Source organism: Macaca fascicularis, chromosome 15, assembly GCF_037993035.2.
Source record: "Macaca fascicularis isolate 582-1 chromosome 15, T2T-MFA8v1.1".
In the NCBI taxonomy this organism is placed as follows: domain Eukaryota; kingdom Metazoa; phylum Chordata; class Mammalia; order Primates; family Cercopithecidae; genus Macaca; species Macaca fascicularis.
The window spans coordinates 63,331,861-63,353,486 of NC_088389.1; the positions used below are offsets into that span (position 1 = coordinate 63,331,861).

General features: G+C 45.2%; 1 protein-coding gene and 1 long non-coding RNA gene across 2 annotated transcripts; one reads left to right on the forward strand and one right to left on the reverse strand.

The window, feature by feature from the left end:
* Nucleotides 1-955: 955 nt before the first annotated feature.
* Nucleotides 956-9,534, reverse strand: LOC102126182 (olfactory receptor 13C7-like). Its single transcript, XM_005582365.4, has 2 exons — nt 8,579-9,534; nt 956-1,154 (listed from the first exon to the last, which is right to left on the reverse strand). The coding sequence occupies exons 1-2, from the start codon at nt 9,532-9,534 to the stop codon at nt 956-958; spliced, it is 1,155 nt and encodes a 384-aa protein (XP_005582422.4).
* Nucleotides 9,535-15,366: 5,832 nt separating this feature from the next.
* Nucleotides 15,367-19,654, forward strand: LOC123569149 (uncharacterized). The gene is made up of 2 exons (XR_010581729.1): nt 15,367-16,379; nt 16,975-19,654. It is a non-coding gene; the product is annotated as an uncharacterized lncRNA (long non-coding RNA).
* The last annotated feature ends 1,972 nt before the right edge of the window (nt 19,655-21,626 follow it).

Here is a 21,626-nt window from a genome sequence, read left to right on the forward strand (position 1 = left end):
CGCTCAAATCTCATGCTGAATTGTAATCCCCAGTGCTGGAGCTGGGGACTGGTGGGAGATGTTTGGATCATGGGCAGATTCCTTATGGCTTGGTGCTATCTTCGTGATAGTGAGTTCTCCCAAGATTCAGTTGTTGTAAAGTGTGGCACCTCCTGCCTGCTCTGTCTCTCCCTTTGTCTTTCTCTCTCTCTCACTCACTCCTGCTTTGACCATGTGAAGTGCCTGCTCCCACTTCACCTTCTGCCATGAGTAAAAACTCCCTGAGGCCTCCCCAGAAGCTGAGCAGATGCTGGAGCCATGCTTGTATAGTCGCAGAACCATGAGCCAGTTAAACCTCTTCTCTTTATAAATTACCCAGTCTCAGGTATTTCTTTATAGTAGTACAAGAATGGCCTAATACACCACAATACTCAAGGTCCTGTGGCTAGAATCACTGCCTAGGAAGGTCAACTTTGAAAGGACCTCAAAGCCATGAAGCCTAAAACTAGCTTCCAGCAAGGGAGAGAGACAGCTGAGGCCACAGAGGGGCTCCAACAGCCAGCCCACTGCCCCCACACTGCCATGTCTTGCCATTAGTTCATTTGGGTTTTTTGTTTGCTGCTTCATTGCTTTGTTTCTTTGGTTCCAATTAGGCCTACTCTCATGTCTAAAGGATTTGTAGTAACCCAAAAATGTATTCAAGGCCAAAAAATTAAAAATAGATAGGTGAGGAAATGGGGCAATGGGAAACTAAAAGTACAGATGTAGAGGCACTTTCCCTCCAGGTCCTTTGATAGAAGCTTCCATTACCTGTGACACAACAGGGAAACTCAGTTTACTTGTTCGTCCTAGTCCCATGGTTCACGGCCTGGACCTTGGGAAAGTCCCTTCTTTCCTCGGAGTTATCATTTCTCCATGAGCACAGTGAGGCGCTTAGAGATCATATGTTCTGGCCACCTGGGATCTTGACAGTCACTCACTCGGTTAGGGGTTTCTGAAATACCAGGTTCCTCACAGCAGCCTTCAGGCCCTTGTTCCTCAGGCTGTAGATGATGGTGTTCAGCATGGGGGTGGCCACTCCATAGGAGAGGGAGATGAGTTTGTCTGCAAAATCCTGCTTGTCTGCCCCCAGTGGGTCCTTCAATTTGGGTTTCCCATACGTGAAGAGGGTGGTCCTGTAGAAGACAACCACAACTGTATGTGGGCAGAGCAGGTGGAGAAGGCCTTTTGCCTGATCACGTTGATAGAGATGTCAGCACAGGCCAACTTCAGGACAGCCAGGACCTCACAGGTCAAGTGGTTGATGATATTGTCCCCATAGAAGGGCAGGCAACTGACCACGTTTAGTCTCTTCCCTTCCCTCAGGGCAGATGGGCCAAGAACTCCTCTGCTGTGGTGATATCAGCCAGGAGTTAGTCCCAGGTACCCTGTAACTCTAGTGCCAAGACCTTAAACTTTTACTGACCTTTAAGTAAATTTCACTTCACCAGCGAGCCTCTATGACTGGATAGCAAGGGGCCTCCTGCACGTTCTGGCCAAGTTGAAGTTCATTTCTCTCTGAACCTCCCTCCTCCCCATTTCCCATCAGCTCTCACGAAAGACACTGACTTGCTTCTGAGGCTGGTCCTGAGGTTTCCCTTGCTTTTTTCAGGGAATTAAAAAATCTCTGTTTGGGACTTCTAGGTGCTCACACGTGATTTATCCTGGGTTATCATAAGCTTGTTGACAATCCAGGGGTTTTGCAGTTGGCTTTATTTTACCCTGTGCCTGAAAACCATACAAACTCTCTAGAAATCCATCTCCTCCGAGCTCTGCTTTGTGACCTGACCCCTTTCCAGGTTGTTACAGGAGCACTTCCTGCCAGGAGCTCTAAGACTCTCCTGTACTTCCACGAGCACACAGTGTCTGTGCCATGGCCATTTGACTCAAGTCAACAGATGGCTACTGAGCACACCTTCTGTGCCAGGCATGATTCTCAGCACTGGGGACTCAGAGATGAAAATCAAAGTTTCTACTTTAAAGAGCTCAATATTTAGGAGAAGACAGACATGCCAAGAAATCAGTGCAAGGGCTATAACAGCAACAACAGCAGCTGTAGAAGCAGTGGTAGGAGCTATTATCAATTGAATATGTTTTGTACTAGGAGGTCAGATGCGGTGATTCACCTTTGTAATCCCAGCACTTTGGGAGGCTGAGGCAGGCGGATTGCTTGAGCTCAGGAGTTCAAAACCGGCTTGAGTAACACAATGAGACCCCATCTCTACAATTTTTTTTTTTTAAAGAAATTAGCTGGGTTTGGGGGCATGCACCTGTAGTCCCAGCTATAATCAAGCAGCTTAGCAGTTAAGCCTCAAAAGGCATTTTAAAACTCTTTTTACTTTCCCCTTTCTTCCTCCTCCCACCCCCAGTCTCAAGATACAACTTTGAGACAGACTGCATATGTGTTACCTTTCATCTTGAAATACAGCCTCGGAACGGGCTGTGAACCTCCACTCCCTTTCTTTTCCCACTCTGTGCTCCCATGCCTTATGCACATTTATTTACCTAGATGCTTGTTAAGCACACACCACACTCACTTATCTGGTCATATGCTTCCTTTGATGCTGCAGGGTCAGATCCTGATAGGGACCAGACACCTCCAGAATTCTCTCTCCAACAAAAGGTTACCTCAGGGTTGGAACCCACTCTCAGCTGAAGAGTGACCACAAGATTGACTGTGATTAATTTATAACCTGGTAGGATCCACGATGGCACCAGCCCCTTCACCAAATGGAACAATAATTCAAGATGAGCCATTGGAGTGTCAAGGAACCTGGTACCTCCTAGCCCCCCTTGCCTCTTCCACATTCCAAAATGTTTTCTTTAAAAACCCCTGCATTCCCTCCACAAATTGAAGAGTGGAATTTGCTGTCTACTTTTCCCCTTGCTGGCATAGATAATAAAGGAATATTACTCTTCCTTATCATAACTCATTATTATTTTGACTTCTTTCTACAAGCAGTGAGCAACCAGATCCTTTTGCTAGTGCCACAGCTACTCAGGAGGCTGAGGTGGGAGGATTGCTTGAGCCCAGGAGGTTGAGGATGCAGTGAACCAAGATCATACTGCTGCACTCCAGAATGGGTGAGAGAGCAAGACCTTGTCTCAAAAAAAATTAAAAAAAAGAAAGATTATATACTAGGCACCTTATCTACTGTCATTCTCATAACATCCTCAGAAGGAAAGAGCTATCATTCCTGTTCTCAGATGAAGAGAGAAAGCGCAATAAAATCCAAAACATGTGGCTAAAGAATGGGGGCAGATGTTCTCAATCCACTGGTAGGCTTTTAAGCTGGATCTGAGTCCCAGCCATATAACTGCCCTGTTTTCCTCTCTGCTTTTAAATGTAAAGGTCAGACTAAAAGACTGAATGAATATCCATCTACCCCTGACATCTTCCATACACAGGTCAGGATCTGTAGGAACTCTGTCTAGGCCCCATGTCTCCAAGGTCAGATTCCTCTCTGACCCAGGGCTGGATGTCTTGATTTCCCTTGAGGAACTCCTCTTCTGTCTTAGGGAGAAAGCCATTTGGTTTATTCCACAAATGGAATCATGGTTCAAACCTTCATTCTCTTGTAAGAATAAAGATAAGAAATGTTTCTATTTTGGGATCACTTAAGCCTAATTAATTTGATTTGGAAGTATTCATGTTTGGAGTGTTTGCCAGTGTTTTTCTTTCAGTGGTCATGCAAAATAGTCATAGAAACAGCCATGGGATAGATGCTGTCTGCTTAATTGGGGTTCCCTAAAACACACCACCATACAGGCCAGTCTTCAATTCTGGCTTTTGTTTTGCTCATTGACAATGGTAGGTCCAAGCTTAGAAGGGGCCTTAGGGACTAATCAGGCCAACTCCTATGCAAAGCATACAGGCCCTACTACTTCTTGATCATGGTCCTCCAGGCTCAGCTGGAATACAAATGCCCCTTGACTTACAATGGCGCAATGTAGTGATAAACCATCATAAATGGAAAATATTGTAAGTTGAAAATGCATTGAATACCCTTAACTTGCTGAGTGTCATGGCTTAGCCTTGCCTATCCTAAATGTGCTCAAAACACTTATAGCAGTCTACAGTTGGGCAAAATCATCTAGGACAAAGTCAATTTTATAAGACAGTGTTGAATATCTCATGTAATTTATTGACTACTATACTGAAGGTGAAAAGAAATGGTTGTATGAGTACTCGAAGTACAGTTTCTACTGAATGCATATCATTTTTGCACCATTGTAAAGTTGAAAAATTGTCAGCCAGCTTTCTTCCAGCACCCTGTGCTGAGAAGAGCTCTATGTACATAGGATACATTTGTTTATAATTTATGTGTACTTGGGTAATCCTAACCATTAATTTTTCCAGAAGTAAATACCTTGGGGATGAGGAGAGCCATCAAACCTCCATTTTTCTTTCTGGGGTCTGGCTTTGTCACCCAGGCTGGAATGCAGTGGCACAATCAGCTCACCAAAGCTTTGAACTTCTGGGCTCAAGTGATCCCTTTGCCTCAGTCCCGAGTATTTTGGACTACGTATGCACCACTACACCTGGCTAACTTTAAAAAATGTTTTTGTAGAGATGGAGTGGGGGGTCTCACTCTGTTGCCCACGCTGGTCTCAAACTCTTGGCCTGAAGAGATCTTTCTGCCTCACCCTCCCAAAGTGCTAGGATTACAGGCATGAGCCACCATGCCCAGCCAAGAACTCCATCTTTCTTTTTTCTTTTTTGAGATGGAGTCTCACACTGTCACGTGGGCTGGAGTGCAATGGTGTGATCTCAGCTGACTGCAACCTCCGCCTCCTGGGTTCAAGCGATTCTCCTGCCTCAGCCTTCTGAGTAGCTGGGATTACGGGTGCCTGCCACCACATCCAACTAATTTTTTGTATTTTTAGTAGAGATAGCATTTCACTATGTTGGCCAGGTGGGTCTCGAACTCCCAACCTCAGGTGATCCACCCACCTTGGCCTCCCAAAGTGCTGGGATTACAAGCATGAACCACGGCGCCCGGACTTCAGAACTCCATTTTTCTACTGACACCTCCTCTGGTTCCTGTCCTCACCCATGCCAATTGCTTCCAATTATATTCAGTTGCTCAAATGGTCAGTTGCTCCATTTATATCATCATTGGCTGCCTTTATTCCCTTCTGTCTTCAGACATTCCCAGGCATTTCAGACCTATAATGATGCATAAAAGGTGCCCACTCACTTTTGTACAAATAACATTGGTGTTATTTCCTTCTGAATATGCCTGGAACTAGAATTTACGTTATCTGGTGTCAGAGTCACAGAAATGCCTCATGTCTTGTGAAATAAGGCTTCTCTATCTTTTGTGCCTAAATTCATATTGAACCTATGCTATTTCTAAGGAGATGAGAGTGGATGTATGCCAGGAATCACAATTTTTTCAAATTGCTCCTTGAAAGGGACTTCTTTAAAAGTCATCAGGCCATCACGGCCCCCACAGAGGAATACGCTGCTGCTCTGCTGGCCACTGCTTTAGAGAGAGTGTCTGGCAACCAAGAGATCCTTCAGGTTGGGATGGCTCCTGGAAACATCAAACTGCCTTGGCAGAGTGTAGAGGAAGGAGCCAAAAGGCTCAAAGAATTTGGTATGCTAAATGGACTTTTAAATTAGACCTACCAGATGGCTATGTTCCCTAGGAAGGCTAGGGGACACTCTCTTCACTAAGTTAATAAGAAAATGCACTAGTGAGGTACATTATCGAGAAGTTCAGCAGTGTTTATCCTCTGTTAGCTGAGGCTGACTGTAGGAGGTGCTGTTTTGGAAGTGGGGTCTCCTATTTAATGGAGATGATAATTTTCTAGAATAGTAGATGCCTAATGACAGCACTTAACTATTAGGGGCAAGAAGATTAATTGCTGTAATAGACAGCAAGGTCAGAATAGCAACCAGAGGACCAGACCCACAGGAATGTATGGTGATGAGTATGAAACTGTGATGTTCCTAGGAGCAAGACAGGTAGGCAATTTAAAACGTTGTAAATGTATGTAATTAAAAAAAAAATCAAGCATGGATGAGCAGAAGCCTGACAACAGCTTCTCTGTTGAAAAATTATGATTATTCACTCAATTCCAGACCTAAATTAATTCTCAGATCCAAAATACCTCAATTGAAGGAGAGGCTGGTCTCTGAGGAGGAATCCTGCAATGCCCTTGCATGTATATAGTAGTGATTTTCTCTATATTTCCCTTCAGGGACTTGTGACTATTTCCCTGAGTAGCTATACACTGGGGAAAATGGAATACCCCAATATTTTGAGGGCTGTTTGTTATGAATCTTAACTGACACTAATACCAAGGAACCCAAAAGAGCATCACAGATCCCTTTTACTGTAGGAGTATATGGAAATCAGATGATAAATGGGGTCTAGACCCAAGTTTGTTTCCTGATAGGACAAATGGATTTTTATGGAACTAACCACTGGTAGTCATTCTCCAGGTTTCCAAATGTGTAACTGGCACAGACATACATAATAGCTGTTCTCACATTTGCAGTAGGGGTGAGTCCTGCCTAGAGTGGGATCTGCGACATCCACTTCTCCCCTGCCTCTGGAAGGAATCTCTCCTCCTTCCTGTTTTCATGTCTGCTCCTTCTTCTTCCCCTTCTGGACACCTAAATGTGTCTCTTTAATGGGCTTAGGCTTTTTAAAAAGTGAAGGGAACTAGTGAATTCCAGCTGTTTTAATTATCTAGGCCACCCTCTCTATGTCCTCATTACACTCCCACCAGTAAAAACGCATTTAGGGCAAAGACCTGAGTCTTATTTCACATGGGGATGAGGAAGAAAAAAAGAGAAAAGAAAAGGAGAAAACAACCTAGTATGTACTGGCATGGCTAAAGGACCAAAGTTTGGTAATAACTGACAGCTATGGTCTGAATGGTTCCCCTAAATTCATATGTTGAAACTTAATTATCGATGTAATAGTATTAAAAGGTACAACCCCATGAATGGGATTAGTAACCTTATAAAAAGGCTGGAGGGAACCAGCTAGCCCCGTTTTTGCTTTTTCATCCCTTCTGCCATGTGAGGACATAGTGTTCGAGGTATCATCTTGGAAGCAGAGACTGGACTGTCACCAGACATCAAACATGCTGGTGCCTTGATCTTGGACCTCCCAGCCTCTAGAACTGTGAGAAATAAATTTGTACTATTTATACATTACCTAGTCTCAGGTATATTGTTAAAGCAGCAAAAATGGATGAAGACGCTGACATTTACAAATATAAAGTGGACTGAAAATAGTCACTATAATACATTAAGTTTCACTCCTATCTCAGTCTGTTTCTTGAGTGTAGGAGGAAGTCATGGACTTAGAGCTCTTAGGGCTGCAAAGGACACATAGCCAATCTCACTGGTGTGTGATGACTGTTATTGCTGGCCTGTTATTAGTTGTAGGATTGAGAATTATTTTTGCATTTGCTTCTTCACAGTCTTTTTGGTGTTTCAGAACAATGTGGGCATACTCATGGAATGTGTGCTATGTGTAACTGCTATGTGTCATGTTGGTTGCATGGACAAAAGTTTGGAAGCTGCTGGCACCCAGTCATACAGTACTTAGTTACTGCTGCAGTCAGGTGGCAAGTTTGCCTCTGAATTCCCCTGTGGTGACAATAAATAGATGAATGTTGTGAATGACAAGATTCTTAGTGTCCATGAGATCAAAACAAAGCAGCTGCTCAGGTCTCACTATTTCTAGTGCTAAGATGTGAAAAGAATTCCTGCCGTAGTACTAATACTCACCATTACATGTTGGGGTAGATGACATTTTCCAATTTATCCCTACATGAGAAAGAGCAAAGGTCTCTGGGGTGACACCAAATCAGAGTAAAGTAAGTAGCAGTTTTACATAGGACAAAACAACATTGTATTAGTCCATTTGTGCAATGATATAAAGAAATACCTGAAACTGGGTAATTTACAAAGAAAAGAGTTCTAATTGGCTTGTGATTCCAGAGGCTGTACAGGAAGCATGGCTGGGGAGGCTTCAGGAAACTTACAATCACGGCAGAAGGTAAAGGGGAAACGATCATATCCCACATGGATGGAGTAGGAGGAAGAGGGTGAAGCAGGAGGTGCTACACAGTTTTAAACATCTAGATCTCATGGGAACTGACTCACTATCATGAGAACAGCAAGGGGGAAATCTGCCCCCATGATCCAATCACCTCTTACCAGGCCCCTCCTCCAACACTGGGGATTACCATTTGACAGGAGATTTGGGCAGGGACACAGAGCCACACCATATCCTGTATCCTCCAAGATCCCAAATTTTTGTTTGTTTGTCTCTTTTGACCACCTCTATAACTCTTATGGATATTCATCAAATTCTGTATCAAAGAATTTAAGATTTAGTCAGTAAAATATAGCTACACTATGACACAGTATAGTTCTGTGTAAAGCCAACAAACTAACCAGCAGCCTCAGAAATTTTATGGCTCTTTCCACTGACAGTCTAAGGTCCTCCCTGGTTACTATTTCCCCAAGAGAACAATGAGGAATTTGGAGGTTGTGCATTCTGGCAGTCTGGGAATCTGTGACAGTCACTCTGTTAGGTGTTTTTGAGCCACGAGGTTCCTCACAGCAGCCTTCACATCCTTGTTCCTCAGGCTGTAGATGATGGGGTTGAGCATGGGGGTCACCACCCCATAGAAGAGGGAGATGAGTTTGTCTGCAAGGTCCTGTTTGTCTGCCCTCAGCGGGTCCTCAGACTTGGGCTTCCCATACATGAAAAGGATGGTCCCATAGAAGACAATCACGACAGTGAGATGGGCAGAGCAGGTGGAGAAGGCCTTTCTCCTCCCCTCAGCTGAGGGGATCCTCAGGATGGTGGCAATGATGAAGACGTATGAGACAAAAATAAACAGGACTGGGAGTGCAAGGAAGATCATGTTGGCCACAACCATGCTGATCACGTTGATGGAGATGTCAGCACAGGCCAACTTTAGAACTGCCAGGATCTCACAGGTGAAGTGATTGATGACATTGTCCCCACAGAAGGGCAGTCGCATTGCTAGGGATGTCTGTACTACAGAGTTGGTGATACCAGCTGTCCAGGAGCCGACAGCCATGGGCACATAAGCAGCCTTGCTCATGACCACAGGGTACCTAAGTGGGTTGCAGATGGCCACGTAGCGATCAAACGCCATCAAGCTCAAGAGAACACACTCTGTGGCTCCCATGGCAAAGGAGAGGAACATCTGCACTACACAGGCTGAGAAGGAGATGGTTTTCCTGGGGGTCAGGAAGCTGTCAAGGATAAGGGGGACTGAGGAGGTTGTATAGCAGATGTCCAGGAAGGACAGGTTCCTGAGGAAGAAGTACATGGGTGTGTCAAGGCGGGAGTCAAGGATAGTCACCAGGATAAGGACCCCATTGCCCAACAGGATCACCAGGTACATCAGCAAGATAAGCACGAAGAATGTCTTCTCCAGCTTTGGGTGGGCAGAGAGGCCCAGAAGAATGAACCCCAACATAGGGGAGGTCTCATTGGACCTGTTCATGGTGCATCTGCTCTGTCACCTGGAGGAACTCAGAGGTCAACCTCAGCATTCTCTTACTCCGAAAGTACCTGGAAGGCCAGGCACAAATCCTTGCCCTGCTGAACAACTGGGGAATAACGCTGATGATTTGTTCATCTCTATGGGGTTCTAGGAACAGTGTAGTACAGGTCAATATTTAACTTCTGCTTCCAGTAAGAACAAACAGGCTAATTTGGACTAACTGTCTTGCAGATGACAATTAGACAAACTGGAAAAAATATATAAAACATTGGAGAAGTAATAAGACAATGAGGAACATAGGGTTTTGATTCTGAGGAAAAGCAAGGACCTAGAGATGTAAGTCTAGCACTTGTGGCTGTGATTCAACTCCAGCATTTGCAGCTTCTGGAGAGAGCCATGGAGAGACTGGGAAACATTACTGACAGCCTCATGGAGATGGAGAATAGGTTTTGTTGTGAAAGACTCACCTTGAAAGGCCCCTCACTAAATGTTCTCCCTTTGGGATGGACTGTTAAAGGGCAGCACCATAAGAATAAGGGCAAATCAGAAGGAAACAGACATTTACCAATGCTGTAGTTCAGCTTCATATCTTCTCAAGCTCTGAAATTGAATTGAGGTGATACCAGAGTTTTGGTGCTCCCAAATGCCTCACAGAAGCAAACACAGATCCACTTTGGAGGAAGATAATATCACCCCAGTCTCTAAATCATTTCTACAAATAATTTTGCAAACACAACATCTGGCACACACTAAAAAAGAATAAGGCACACAAGGAGACAAGAAAACAAATCAAAACTAACAGAAAAAAAGTGACAATAGAAAATAAAGTGTCTCTTGGGGCATGTAGCAGCCAAGAGGATAGCTCTAGTGACACTTGCCGAGAGAATAAGCCCAGGCCACCTTCACACCTCTGGTGCCAAGGTCTCAACATTTGGTTGATCCTTTTATGCATCTGTGGCAGCAAGTAGTCCCCTATGCCCCATGGCCAAGTTGAATGAGAGTTCCGACTGAACCTCCCCTGTTCTTTTCATTCTCCATTGCCTGCGGCCAAGGCATTAACTTGTTCCTGAGACTCTTCACAGAACGTTGGGTCCTGCTCTGCTAGCTTTTTTTTTTTTTTTTTTTTTTTTAATGGAAAGGTTAAATCACTCTTGATAAAAGATTCTCGGATTTTCCAAACTTTGGCCAGGCACCTGAACCTTCTTCTAGGTCCATCTGTGTACTTGCTTATAAAATTCAGTTTCAGCAAAAAGCCCTGCCAAGTCAGTTCAGCAAGAACCCCCCCTCCTCAATATCTGATCATCCTCAATATTTGATGAGGTTCCTCATCCTCCACCATCCCCAGGTAATGTCTGATTACCGTGTCCTCTCTTCAGCAAGAATTCTGTTAGGTACATTTAGCCAGAATCCCCTTTACCCCCGATGTTTCTTCTTAGTAATTTTCCATCCACTGACCTCCAGCCCCCTCCTTGGCTAAAAATTCCCACTTGTGCCTGCTGTATTTGGAGTTGAGCCCAATTTCTCTCCCTTACTGAAAATTCCCATGGCAGTGGTCTCTATACCTTTTGAGATAGTCCTTAATAAAGTTGGATTTGCCATGCTTTAACAAGTGTTGATGAATCATTGTTTCCTCAACACTCCTCAGACTTCAAAGTGCTCCTCAAACTACTCGAACTATGATTTGTTCTGGACCAGTAAAAAACTTGTAGGCAACTGAGCAATATGGTTTTATTAGCATTGTATCTAAAATACTTACGAACCTCCCAGATATCCATCTCTCCAAGAACACTCAGTAATCCAGCCCCCTCCTCTGCTGTTGCAGGGATGCTTCCTGCCTAATGAGCTCTGAGATACTCCTATGTTGGTGGTTAGCACATTACAGCTGTGACCAAGTCAGTGCCCTAATAATTCAGGTCAGGTTAACATTTATCTATTGAGCATCTACTTTGGGCCAGGCATAATTCTAGGTGCTGATAAAAAAGAAAAAAAGAGCTCAAATTCTAGTGGGGAAATAGTCATGCAAACAAATACTTTCATCATCATCATTATCATCATCATCATCATCACTATCATCATCATCATCAACCATAACAATTACTTGAATGCTAAGGATAACAGGTCTTAGGGTCTATTTAGTAATTGCTCCCTTTCTAATGCAGAAAGCCCCTTTCACGTTCCTGATAGTCCTAAAACCTAGATTTGACTATCTGAATAATGTGAGGTTCTTTATCTTCTGGTAAAGCTCACTTCATTTTGAAGTAGTTACTCTGTGATATTGAGCTGAAATCTGCCTCCATGCAACTTCTACCTGACCTTGTCTTCTGGAGCCCCTAAAGGCAGTTAATCTCTCTTCCACAAAACTGCCTAAATATAGAGAAATAGCACGGCTTCAGCATGAAGATAAATAAGAATCAATCTCCCTTTCTCTCTTAAGGTCTTAAAAAAGTAGATATATCTCCTAGAGGCAAAAGAATCATCCAGGAGCTCACTACAAAGGCTGACACTGAGAATGGTCCCTACGCTTGAGAATGACTGAGGTGTCCAAGACACACTGCCACTGCGACGTGTATGTTGGGCAGTGCATCTGTCCCCAGCTGGGTTTCTCACTGTAGGTTGATCAGCCAACACTCAAGAACTTGCATCAGATCATATGAAGAAAATATTCCCTCTACATCATCATTATCAGATCCAGAAACATGCTTATTATTATTGCCAGACTTTGTATCTAACTCTGAAGTGAGAAAGAGCCCAACAGTTTTTATCAAGAAAGGACAACCAATTGTGAGAAGAAGACTACTAGCTGTATGGTCCCTGGCAAGCGCCTATTTCCTCAGCATGATGACAGGGTGAGGCCAGATGAGCTCAGACATTCTTGCAGGTTGAGGAGGTCTATTTGATTTTGTGAGAATAATATCATACCAATGAAATGGCTTCACATCAGCCATCCTCAAGCCCCCATTCCATTACAATCAAGTCTGATGATAGAAATGTAACCAAGCTGTTGATTAATGGGTGAAAATATATGGTTGGATCAAAGGAATAAGACCTAGTGTTCAATAGATCAGGAGGGTGACTATAGTTTACAATAAGCTACTATACCTTTCAAGATAGCTAGAAGAGAATAATTCAAATATTTCTAGCATAAAGACAAATGTTTAAAGTGATGGATATCCCAACTACACTGACTTGATCCTTGCAAATTATATGAATGTATTAAATTATCACATGTACCTTAAAACCATGTATATCTATTATATATCAATAAGAAACTGTTTTTTAAAAAATAAATGTAGCCAATGCTAATGAAAATTGTGGAATTCCTTTCACCAAAACTTGCCCTTACCTTTATAAAAAAACATCGTGAGCAAGAAGGATCAATTTTCCAACGGTTGGAAAGAGGCTATGTGTCAGAAACAGAAACACTGGGTCTGAACGCCAGGGTGAGGGCCCAGGGTGAGGGCCCGGGGTGAGGGCCCGGGGTGAGGGCTCAGGACATGCGACAGGTGAAGGGTTCTTTCTGCTTCTCCTGCCTCATGTGCTTGGGACACAATCTCCAAAGGACTGGCCATCACCCTTAGAAGATAATTTAAATTGCAATTTATTCTTTGGGACCACTGTAGTCCCTGAAGTCATTTAAAGTTTGGAAAGTGAGTTGTACTCAGTTTAGAAACTTTTTATCCTTCTGGGATAACATCCCCAAGGACCAATTATGTTGGCAGCACTGGAGGAAGTCAGCTGTCTGCTTCTTCTCCCCCTCCTTCTCTCCCTTCCTCTTTCTCTTCCTTCCTTGTCTCCTTTCTTTCTTTCTGAACATCATAATCCCATTAACAGGGTCCAACAACCTGTGGGTCAGTGATTCCGGGATTCATTCAAACCCCAAGTGCTTTCTCCTGTGCTGCAGCCAAGCCCCGTCATCCTCAGTCTATGCTTACGCAGTGGTTTGGGGCATCTGGGTGAAAGACCTATACTCTCCCTCTAAATGTTCATCTCATTGGATTAAACACCTTGAAGCAACCTGCTGTGTTCTGCCTCAATTCTTAGTGGGCACCCAAGTCACTGTCCTTTCAGCTTCTTGTCATCTGTGCATGTGCTCCCAGCCCTCATACGAGTCATGGACAGAATGTAACCCAGGACAGGGTTGAGTCTAGAGAATGGGCACATTCCTTTATTCAGCAAACAATTATTGAGCGTATGCTCCTTAAAAGGCAGAAATGTGTAGAGTAACCCAGGGTACCTGCCTTCTGGGAGTGCACCCTCTAGCGGCAAGAGGGAGGCACATAAAAAAATACAGTTGACTCTCGAACAGCTCAGGAATTAGGGTGCCGATCCCCATTGCAGTTGAAAATCCATGTGTAACTGTTAACTCCTCCAAAACAACTACTAATAGCCTATTGTTAGACTGAACCCCTAACCGATAACATAAACAGTCGATAAACACATATTTTGTATGTTAAAGGTATTTTTATAGCGTATTCTTATAATAAAGTAAGCTAGAGAAAAGAAAATATTAAGAAAATCATACTGGGTGCAGTGGCTCATGCCTGTAATCCAGAACTTTGGGAAGCCGAGGTGGGCGGATCGCCTGAGTTCGGGAGTTGGAGACTAGCCTGGACAACAAAGTGAGACCCCGCCTCTATGAAAAATACAAAAATTATCCGGGTGTGGTGGCACGTGCCTGTGTCCCAGCTACTTTAGAGGCTGAGGACGGAGGATGGCTTAAGCCTGGGTGGCAGAGGTTGCAGTGAAACAAGATGATGCCACTGCACTCCAGCCTGGATGACAGAGCCAGACCCTGCCTGTCTCTCTCTCTCTCTCTCTCTCTCTCTCTCTCTCTCTCTCTCTCTCTCTCTCACACACACACACACACACACACACACACACACACACACAAATCACAAGAAAGACAAAACATGTTTACTGTTGGTTAAGTGGAGTGGGTCATCATAAAGGTGTTCATCCTCCTTGTCTTCACATTGAATAGGCTGAGGAGAAGGAGAAGGAGGAGGGGTTGGTCTTGCTGTCTGAGGAGGAAGAGGAGGAAGAGGTGGAGGAGGTAAAAGGGAGGCAGGACAGGCAGGCACACTCAGTGTAACTTTATAGAAATACATGGTAATTTCTGTCTGATGTTTTAGCTTTTTCATTTCTCTAAAAATGTTTCTATCAGTACCAATTCTTCTACCATTTGCTTTAGTTTTAGTTTTATCAGAGAAGGGCCCATATCACAGAATAAGTCAACAGCAGCCTTGAATACTCAGAGCCCTTCTGCGCGATTGTCTAATGCCAATTCATTTCCTGGCACTGCTTCTTCTATGTCTTCTTCCTCATTGTCTGGCACTGGTTCTGAAGCACTCATGCCCGTCAAGTCATCTTCTGTTAATTTCTCCAATGTGGTGTCTATTAGATCTTGAATTTCTCCAAGATCCATATATTAAAACCTATCACTCCTGGCCTTTCTTCTGCCATCATCGCAATCTCTTTCATGATATCCTTGATTGGCTCTGTGAAGTCATGCACATCTGGACACAGTTTTTTTCCAGCATGAAATAATTGTTTTGGACTTGATGGCCTTCACAGCTTTTTCTGAAGTAACAATGACATCTTCCATGGTGCCTTTATGATGTTCTCTCTATTGGGGTTCTCTTCCACAGTGTTGACAATCCTTTTCATAGAGCACCATGTGTAATGAGCCTTACAGGTCCTTATGACCCCAGGAGCTAGAGGCTGAATTAGAGATGTGGGGGCGGGGGGGACGAGTAGACACTTCATTGCCTTCAGTGTTGAACTCGTGGGATTCTGGGTGGCCGGAGGCATCATCCAGTATCAAAAGAAATTAACCCTTACAGCTCCTCATGCTGTAGAGACATTGCTACAAAGTGCTTCTGGCAAATGCATGTCAAACGCTCGCATCCTGCAGTATCAGAGTTTACTGTTAGATCAACCTCGTTTAACTCTCTCTCCCACAAGGTGTTTAAATCCAGCTACTTTACTCCCTGATCCAGACTTCACTACACCTGTCCATGACTGCCAGGCACTGCTAGAGACTACGGAAACTGGCCAACCTGATCTCCAAGATGTGCCTTTAAAGGAAATGGACGCCACCGTGTTTCCAGATGGTAGCAGCTTCCTTGAACAAGGAATACGAAAGGCTGGTGCAGCTGTTACAACAGAGACAGAAATACTGTGGACTCAGGCATTGCCGGCAGATACCTCAGCACAAAAGGCTGAATTGGTTGCTGTCACTCAGGCTCTCCGATGGGGTAAGGACAAACGTATTAACATCTACACTGACAGCAGATATGCTTTTGCTACTGTACATGTACACGGAGCCATCTACCAAGAGCGAGGACTACTCACCTCAGCAGGAAAGAGTATTAAAAACAAAGGAGAAATTCTGGCCCTGCTTGAAGCTGTTTGGCTTCCTCAACAGGTAGCTGTAATTTACTGCAAAGGACATCAAAAAGAAGACATGGCCGTTTCTCGTGCTAACCAAAGAGCAGACTCTGCAGCTCGGGGAGGCAGCTCGGCTTCCAGTCGCGCCTCTGACCCTGCTGCCTGCAGTGTCCTTTCCGCAACCTGACTTACCAGACCACCCAGAATACTCCCCAGAGGAAGAAAAACAAGCTTCAGATCTTCAGGTTAATAAAAATCAGGAAGGCTGGTGAATTCTTCCTGATTCCAGAATCTTCATGCCCCGGGCCCTCGGGGAAACTTCAGTCAGTCGTCTGCATTCTACCACCCATTTAGGAGGAGTAAAACTGTCCCAGCTTCTAAGGAGCTGTTTCAAGATCCCCCACCTTCAAGACTTAGCTAACCAAGCAGCTCTCCGGTGCACGGCTTGTGCTCAGGTAAATGCCAAGCAAGGTCCTAAACCCAGCCCAGGTCACCACCTCTGGGGAGGCTTGCCAGGAGAAAGGTGGGACATTGACTTTACAGAGGTAAAAATCACACCAGGCAGGGTATAAATACGTCCTGGTACTAGTAGACACCTTTTCCAGATGGACTGAGGCATTTGCCACCAAAAACGAGACTGCCACCATGGTAGTTAAACTTTTACTCAATGAAATCATCCCTCAACATGGGCTGCCTGCTGCCCATAGGGTCTGATAATGGACCGGCCTTCACCTCATCCACAGCTCAGTCAGTCAATAAGGCACTAAACGTTCAATGGAAACTCCATTGTGCCTAACCACCCCAGAGCTCTGGGCAGGTAAAACACATGAACCGCACCCTAAAAAGTACTCTTACAAAATTAATCCTAGAAACCGGTGAAAACTGGATTAAGCTCCTTCCTCTAGCCCTTCTGAAAGTAAGATGCACCCCTTACCGGGCTGGGTTTTCACCTTTTGAACCATGTATGGGAGGGCTCCGCCTATCTTGCCTAAGCTAAGGGATACCCATTTAGCAGAAATCTCACAAGCTAATTTATTATAGTACCTGCAGTCTCTCCAACAGGTACAAGACATCATCCAGCCACTGATCCGGGGAGCTCATCCCAACCCAGTTCCTGACCAGATGGGGCCGTGCCACTCTTTCCAGCCAGGTGACCTGGTGTATGTTAAAAATTTCCAGAAAGAAGGACTCACTCCTGCCTGAAAAGGACCTCATACTGTCATCCTTACCACACCAACGGCCCTGAAAGTGGACAGCATTCCGACTTGGATTCATCACTCTCGCATCAAAAAGGTCAACAGAGCCCAGCAAGAAACACGGGTCCCCAGGCCTGGGCCAGGCCCCTTAAAACAGAGCCTACGTCGAGTGAAGCCATCAGATTAATTCTTTTTATTTACCTCTGTTGTTTGTTTCTGCCTATTATGCCCTCTGCTCCATCCTACTCTTTCCCCCTCACCTCTTTCATGACAGGACGTGTGTTTGCAAACACTACTTGGAGGGCAGGAACCTCCAAGGAAGTCTCTTTTGCAGTCGATTAATGTGCTTTGTTCCCAGAGCCTTCCTGTGCCCATGAAGAACAATGCAATCTGCCGGTCATGGGAGCGGGGAGTGTCGACCTTGCTGTGGGATTTGGACACTCCGGAAGCCAGACTGGATGTAGAAACTCCAAAGGTGCAGAACAAGAACTTCAGAATGTTGACTTTTACCTCCTGGAAATCACCCTGACCCTAGTTGTGGAGATTCTTACCAGTTTTTCTGCCCTGACTGGACATGTGTAATCTTGGCCACCTACTCTGGGGGATCAACCCGATGTTCTACCCTTTCCACAGCTCGTGCTTCCTGACCTAAACTGTGTATTAAGAGAAATTGTAATCCCCTTACTATAACTATCCATAACCCTAATTTAGCTCAATGGTATTACATCATGTCATGGGGATTAAGGCTTTATATCTCAGGATTTGATGTCAGAACTATGTTCACCATCCAGAAGAAAATCCTGGTCTCATGGAGCCCTCCTAAGACAATCGGACCTTTAACTGATTTAGGTGACCCTATGTTCCAAAAACACCCAGACAGGGTCGATTTAACTGTCCTGCTACCATTCCTGGTTCCCAAACCTCAGCTGCAATGACAGCACCTCCAACCCAGCCTGCTGTCCATTCTGGGCGGGGTACATCACCTCCTCAATCTTACCCAGCCTAAACTAGCCCAAGATTGTTGGTTGTGCCTAAAGGCCAAACCCCCATGTTATGTTGGATTAGGAGTAAAAGCCGCACTTAAAATTGGCTCTCTTTCTTGTTGTACACGCGCCCATGTCCTCACATTAGGAGACGTGTCCGGAAATGCTTCTTGTTTAATTAGCACCAGATATAACGTATCTGCTTCTCCCTTTCAGGCTACCTGTAATCAGTCTCTACTTACTTCCTTAAGTGCCGCAGTCTCCTACCAGGCACCTAACAATACCTGGTTAGCCTGCACTTCAGGTCTCACACGCTGCATCAGTGGGACTGAACCAGAACCTCTCCTGTGTGTGTTGGTTCATGTGCTCCCCCAGGTCAACGTGTATAGTGGGCCAGAAGGACAACTTCTCATCGCTCCCCCTGAATTACATTCCAGGTTTCGCCGAGCCGCCCCACTCCTCGTACCCCTTCTGACCAGCCTTAGCATAGCCGGATCACAGCCGCCCTGGTTCAGGGAGAAACTGGGCTAATGTCCCTGTCTCAACAAGTAGATGCTGATTTAAGCAATCTCTGATCAGCCATAAATATACTACATACCCAAGTAGAGTCTCTAGCTGAAGTAGCTCTTCAAAACCGCCAAGGCTTAGATCTGCTATTTCTCTCCCAAGGAAGGTTATGTGCCACTCTGGGAGAGAGTTGTTGCTTCTACGCCAATCAGTCTGGGGTCATAAAAAATTCTCTCCAAAAAATTCAAAAAATCTAGATAGACGCCAACAGGAATGGGAAAATAACACCCCCTGGTACCAAAGCATGTTTAACTGGAATCCGTGGCTAACTACTCTAATCACTGGGTTAGCTGGACCCCTTCCCCTCCTATTGTTAGGCTTAGTCTTTGGGCCTTGTATATTAAATTGGTTTCTTAACTTTATAAAGCAATTCTGTCAAGCTTATGTATCTTAAAACCCAATATAACCCCCTTGTTATAACTGAGGAATCAATGATTTTATTCCCCAAAAACACAAGTGGGGAATGTGGTACCTTACCTTGTTTTAACCTGAACTGACTCTCCTTTAGCTAAGATAGCCAGACAGACTCCATATTGGCTCCTTCACTCGCAGCTCCCTACCCACTCCCCTTCCTCAAGGACTTGTGCAAGCTGACTCCCAGCACATCCAAGAATGTAATTAACTGATAAGATACTGTGGCAAGCTATATCAGCAGTTCCCAGGAATTCGCCCAGTTAGTAGCGCCCAGAGCCCCTGCGTTTGTGTCCGTGTTTGTGTCTGGTTGATAACGCCCAAAGCCCGGCGCCTATCACCTGGTGACAGATTTAAAGCCTCTGCACCTGGAACTGTTTGCTTTCCTGTAACCATTTATCCTTTTAACTTTTTGCCTGCTTTACTTCTGTAAGACTGTTTTAACTAGACTCCCCCGCTCCCCTTTCTAAACCAAAGCATAAAAGAAAATCTAGCCCCTTCCTCAGGGCCGAGAGAATTTTGAGTGCTAGCCATCTCTCAGTCACCAGCTAATAAAGGACTCCTGAGTTTGTCTCAGAGTGTGGCGTTTCTCTGTAACTCACTCGGTTACAACACACTTAGATTCCTTGAAAGGAATAACTGGAACTCCAATCTTAAGAAAAGTCTGGTTAGATCAGTGCTTCCCAGATGTTAGTATGCCTCAGAATCTTCTGGAGGACTTATTAAAACAGACCGAACACACACACACACAACACACACACATATACACTCACATGCACATATACACACACATACACATACATACACACACACACACACTGCATTGCCGGGCCCCATCCCAGTAGGTCTAGAGTGGGGCCCAATAATCTGCATAACTAACCAGTTTCCAAGTGATGCTGATGCTGATGCTGATGCTGATGCTGATGCTGATGCTGATGCTGCCTGTCTGTGGGTCACGTTTGAGTAGCTCGGGGCCGGATTTCTCACTCACTGTGTGAGGACTCCGGGTTTTGAGATTTGAGGTACTGCTAAAAATGTCTCTTCTTCTTTCTCCTCACTGCCTAGTGAAGTGAAGCCTCAGAGAGATCAGCCGTGGCATATTTGAGTTTTAATTGGTCAAGACAAAGCTTTGTGTGTCAGAAATCTCCGTATTCCGTGTGTGTGAGTGTTGGTATGTAAATGTGAGTCTGCCAAGGATGAGTGGAGCTGACCAAAGGTGTAGTCTGCACCCCAGCAACCCCAGCACATCCTGCAGAGACATCTGTGTTAATTGTGGCTTCCTCAGGTCAAATGTGGACCGCAGAATTCACACAGTCTTTGACCAGGTCCCTGGTCTAGGAGCTTTGACCCTCCTCAAAGACTTAGACATTCTGTTGGGAATCATGGGAAACAGACTGTCCTCAGTGGAGGAGGAAAAGAACCACCCCCATTTTGAGATGAAACCAGCACAGGAATCAGGTACTATAAGATCAGAGAAGCAGAACTTCTCTGAAGAGGGAAGAGGAAAGAGGAGGGAAGGAGCGGTTTTCTCCTGGCAAGGCGAGGAGGCCAAGCTTTGCCTCCTGGCGGGGAGACCGCTCCTGCAGGCAAGGAGTGAGTATAATTCCTGAAGTCCGAATGCTGGGCTGTCCAGACAAGCTGGTTTGTGGCTTCATTTCAGGAAGCCTCACTTACCTGATATCCCCACATTCTCCTTCTGAGAAGTTCTGGACATTGTTTCCATGCTCTGTACCACGAGGCACCCTGGTCACGAGGACCCACCTGACTGAGCCAGGTGGATGCCTGACCCAGGGGTAGTCAACACACAGGTTAGCCAGTGCCACGAGGTGGCCTGTGGACTTACCAAACCCCTCAGAGCTGCCTCTCAGTGAGCGTGAACTCATAACAGGGGGACACAGTCAGCAGTTGGTGTGAGGAGAGAAGGGAAGGAAAGAGAAGGCAGAGTAACATGAGGACAGAAGGCAGTGAGCAGAAGCCTGATCTGTGGTGGCTGAGGCCGCAGCATAAACAGGAAAGGAAGCAAGGCCAAGGTGGCTGAGTCTCCAAAATGGCAAAGCCCCTGAGATGGGGACACAAAGCCTTGCCACAGAGGGGCCAACAGGAGCCACTTGGATCCTGACTGACATTCCAGGGCCCGTTCAACTGTGCCGAGGCCCGACTGTACCGTTGTTCTTCCATGAACCCCACAGTATCCCCCAACTCTTAAGGAAATGTGGGTGCGATGGAAGGGAGCTGCCTGGCACATAGAGGGCAGAGGTCAAAGATGGTAGACATCATGAATGCTAGGTGCTCTAGCCCAGTGTGGGAGGTCACACAGTTGCTCACAATCCAAGTATCCTTCTACTTCTAGGATCTGTTTTTGCTCACAACACTTCTGACATGGAATGTGTGGGGTTTTCCCCACACCAATTAATTCTCCAACACTCCAGACCCCAGTTGGGTATCCTATAATTTAATTCTGATGCTAACTACCTAGAATTAGCACAGACCCCACAGGTTAAGGGCTCAGTTCCACAAGACTCCCCAACTTCCGATGCCCATCACA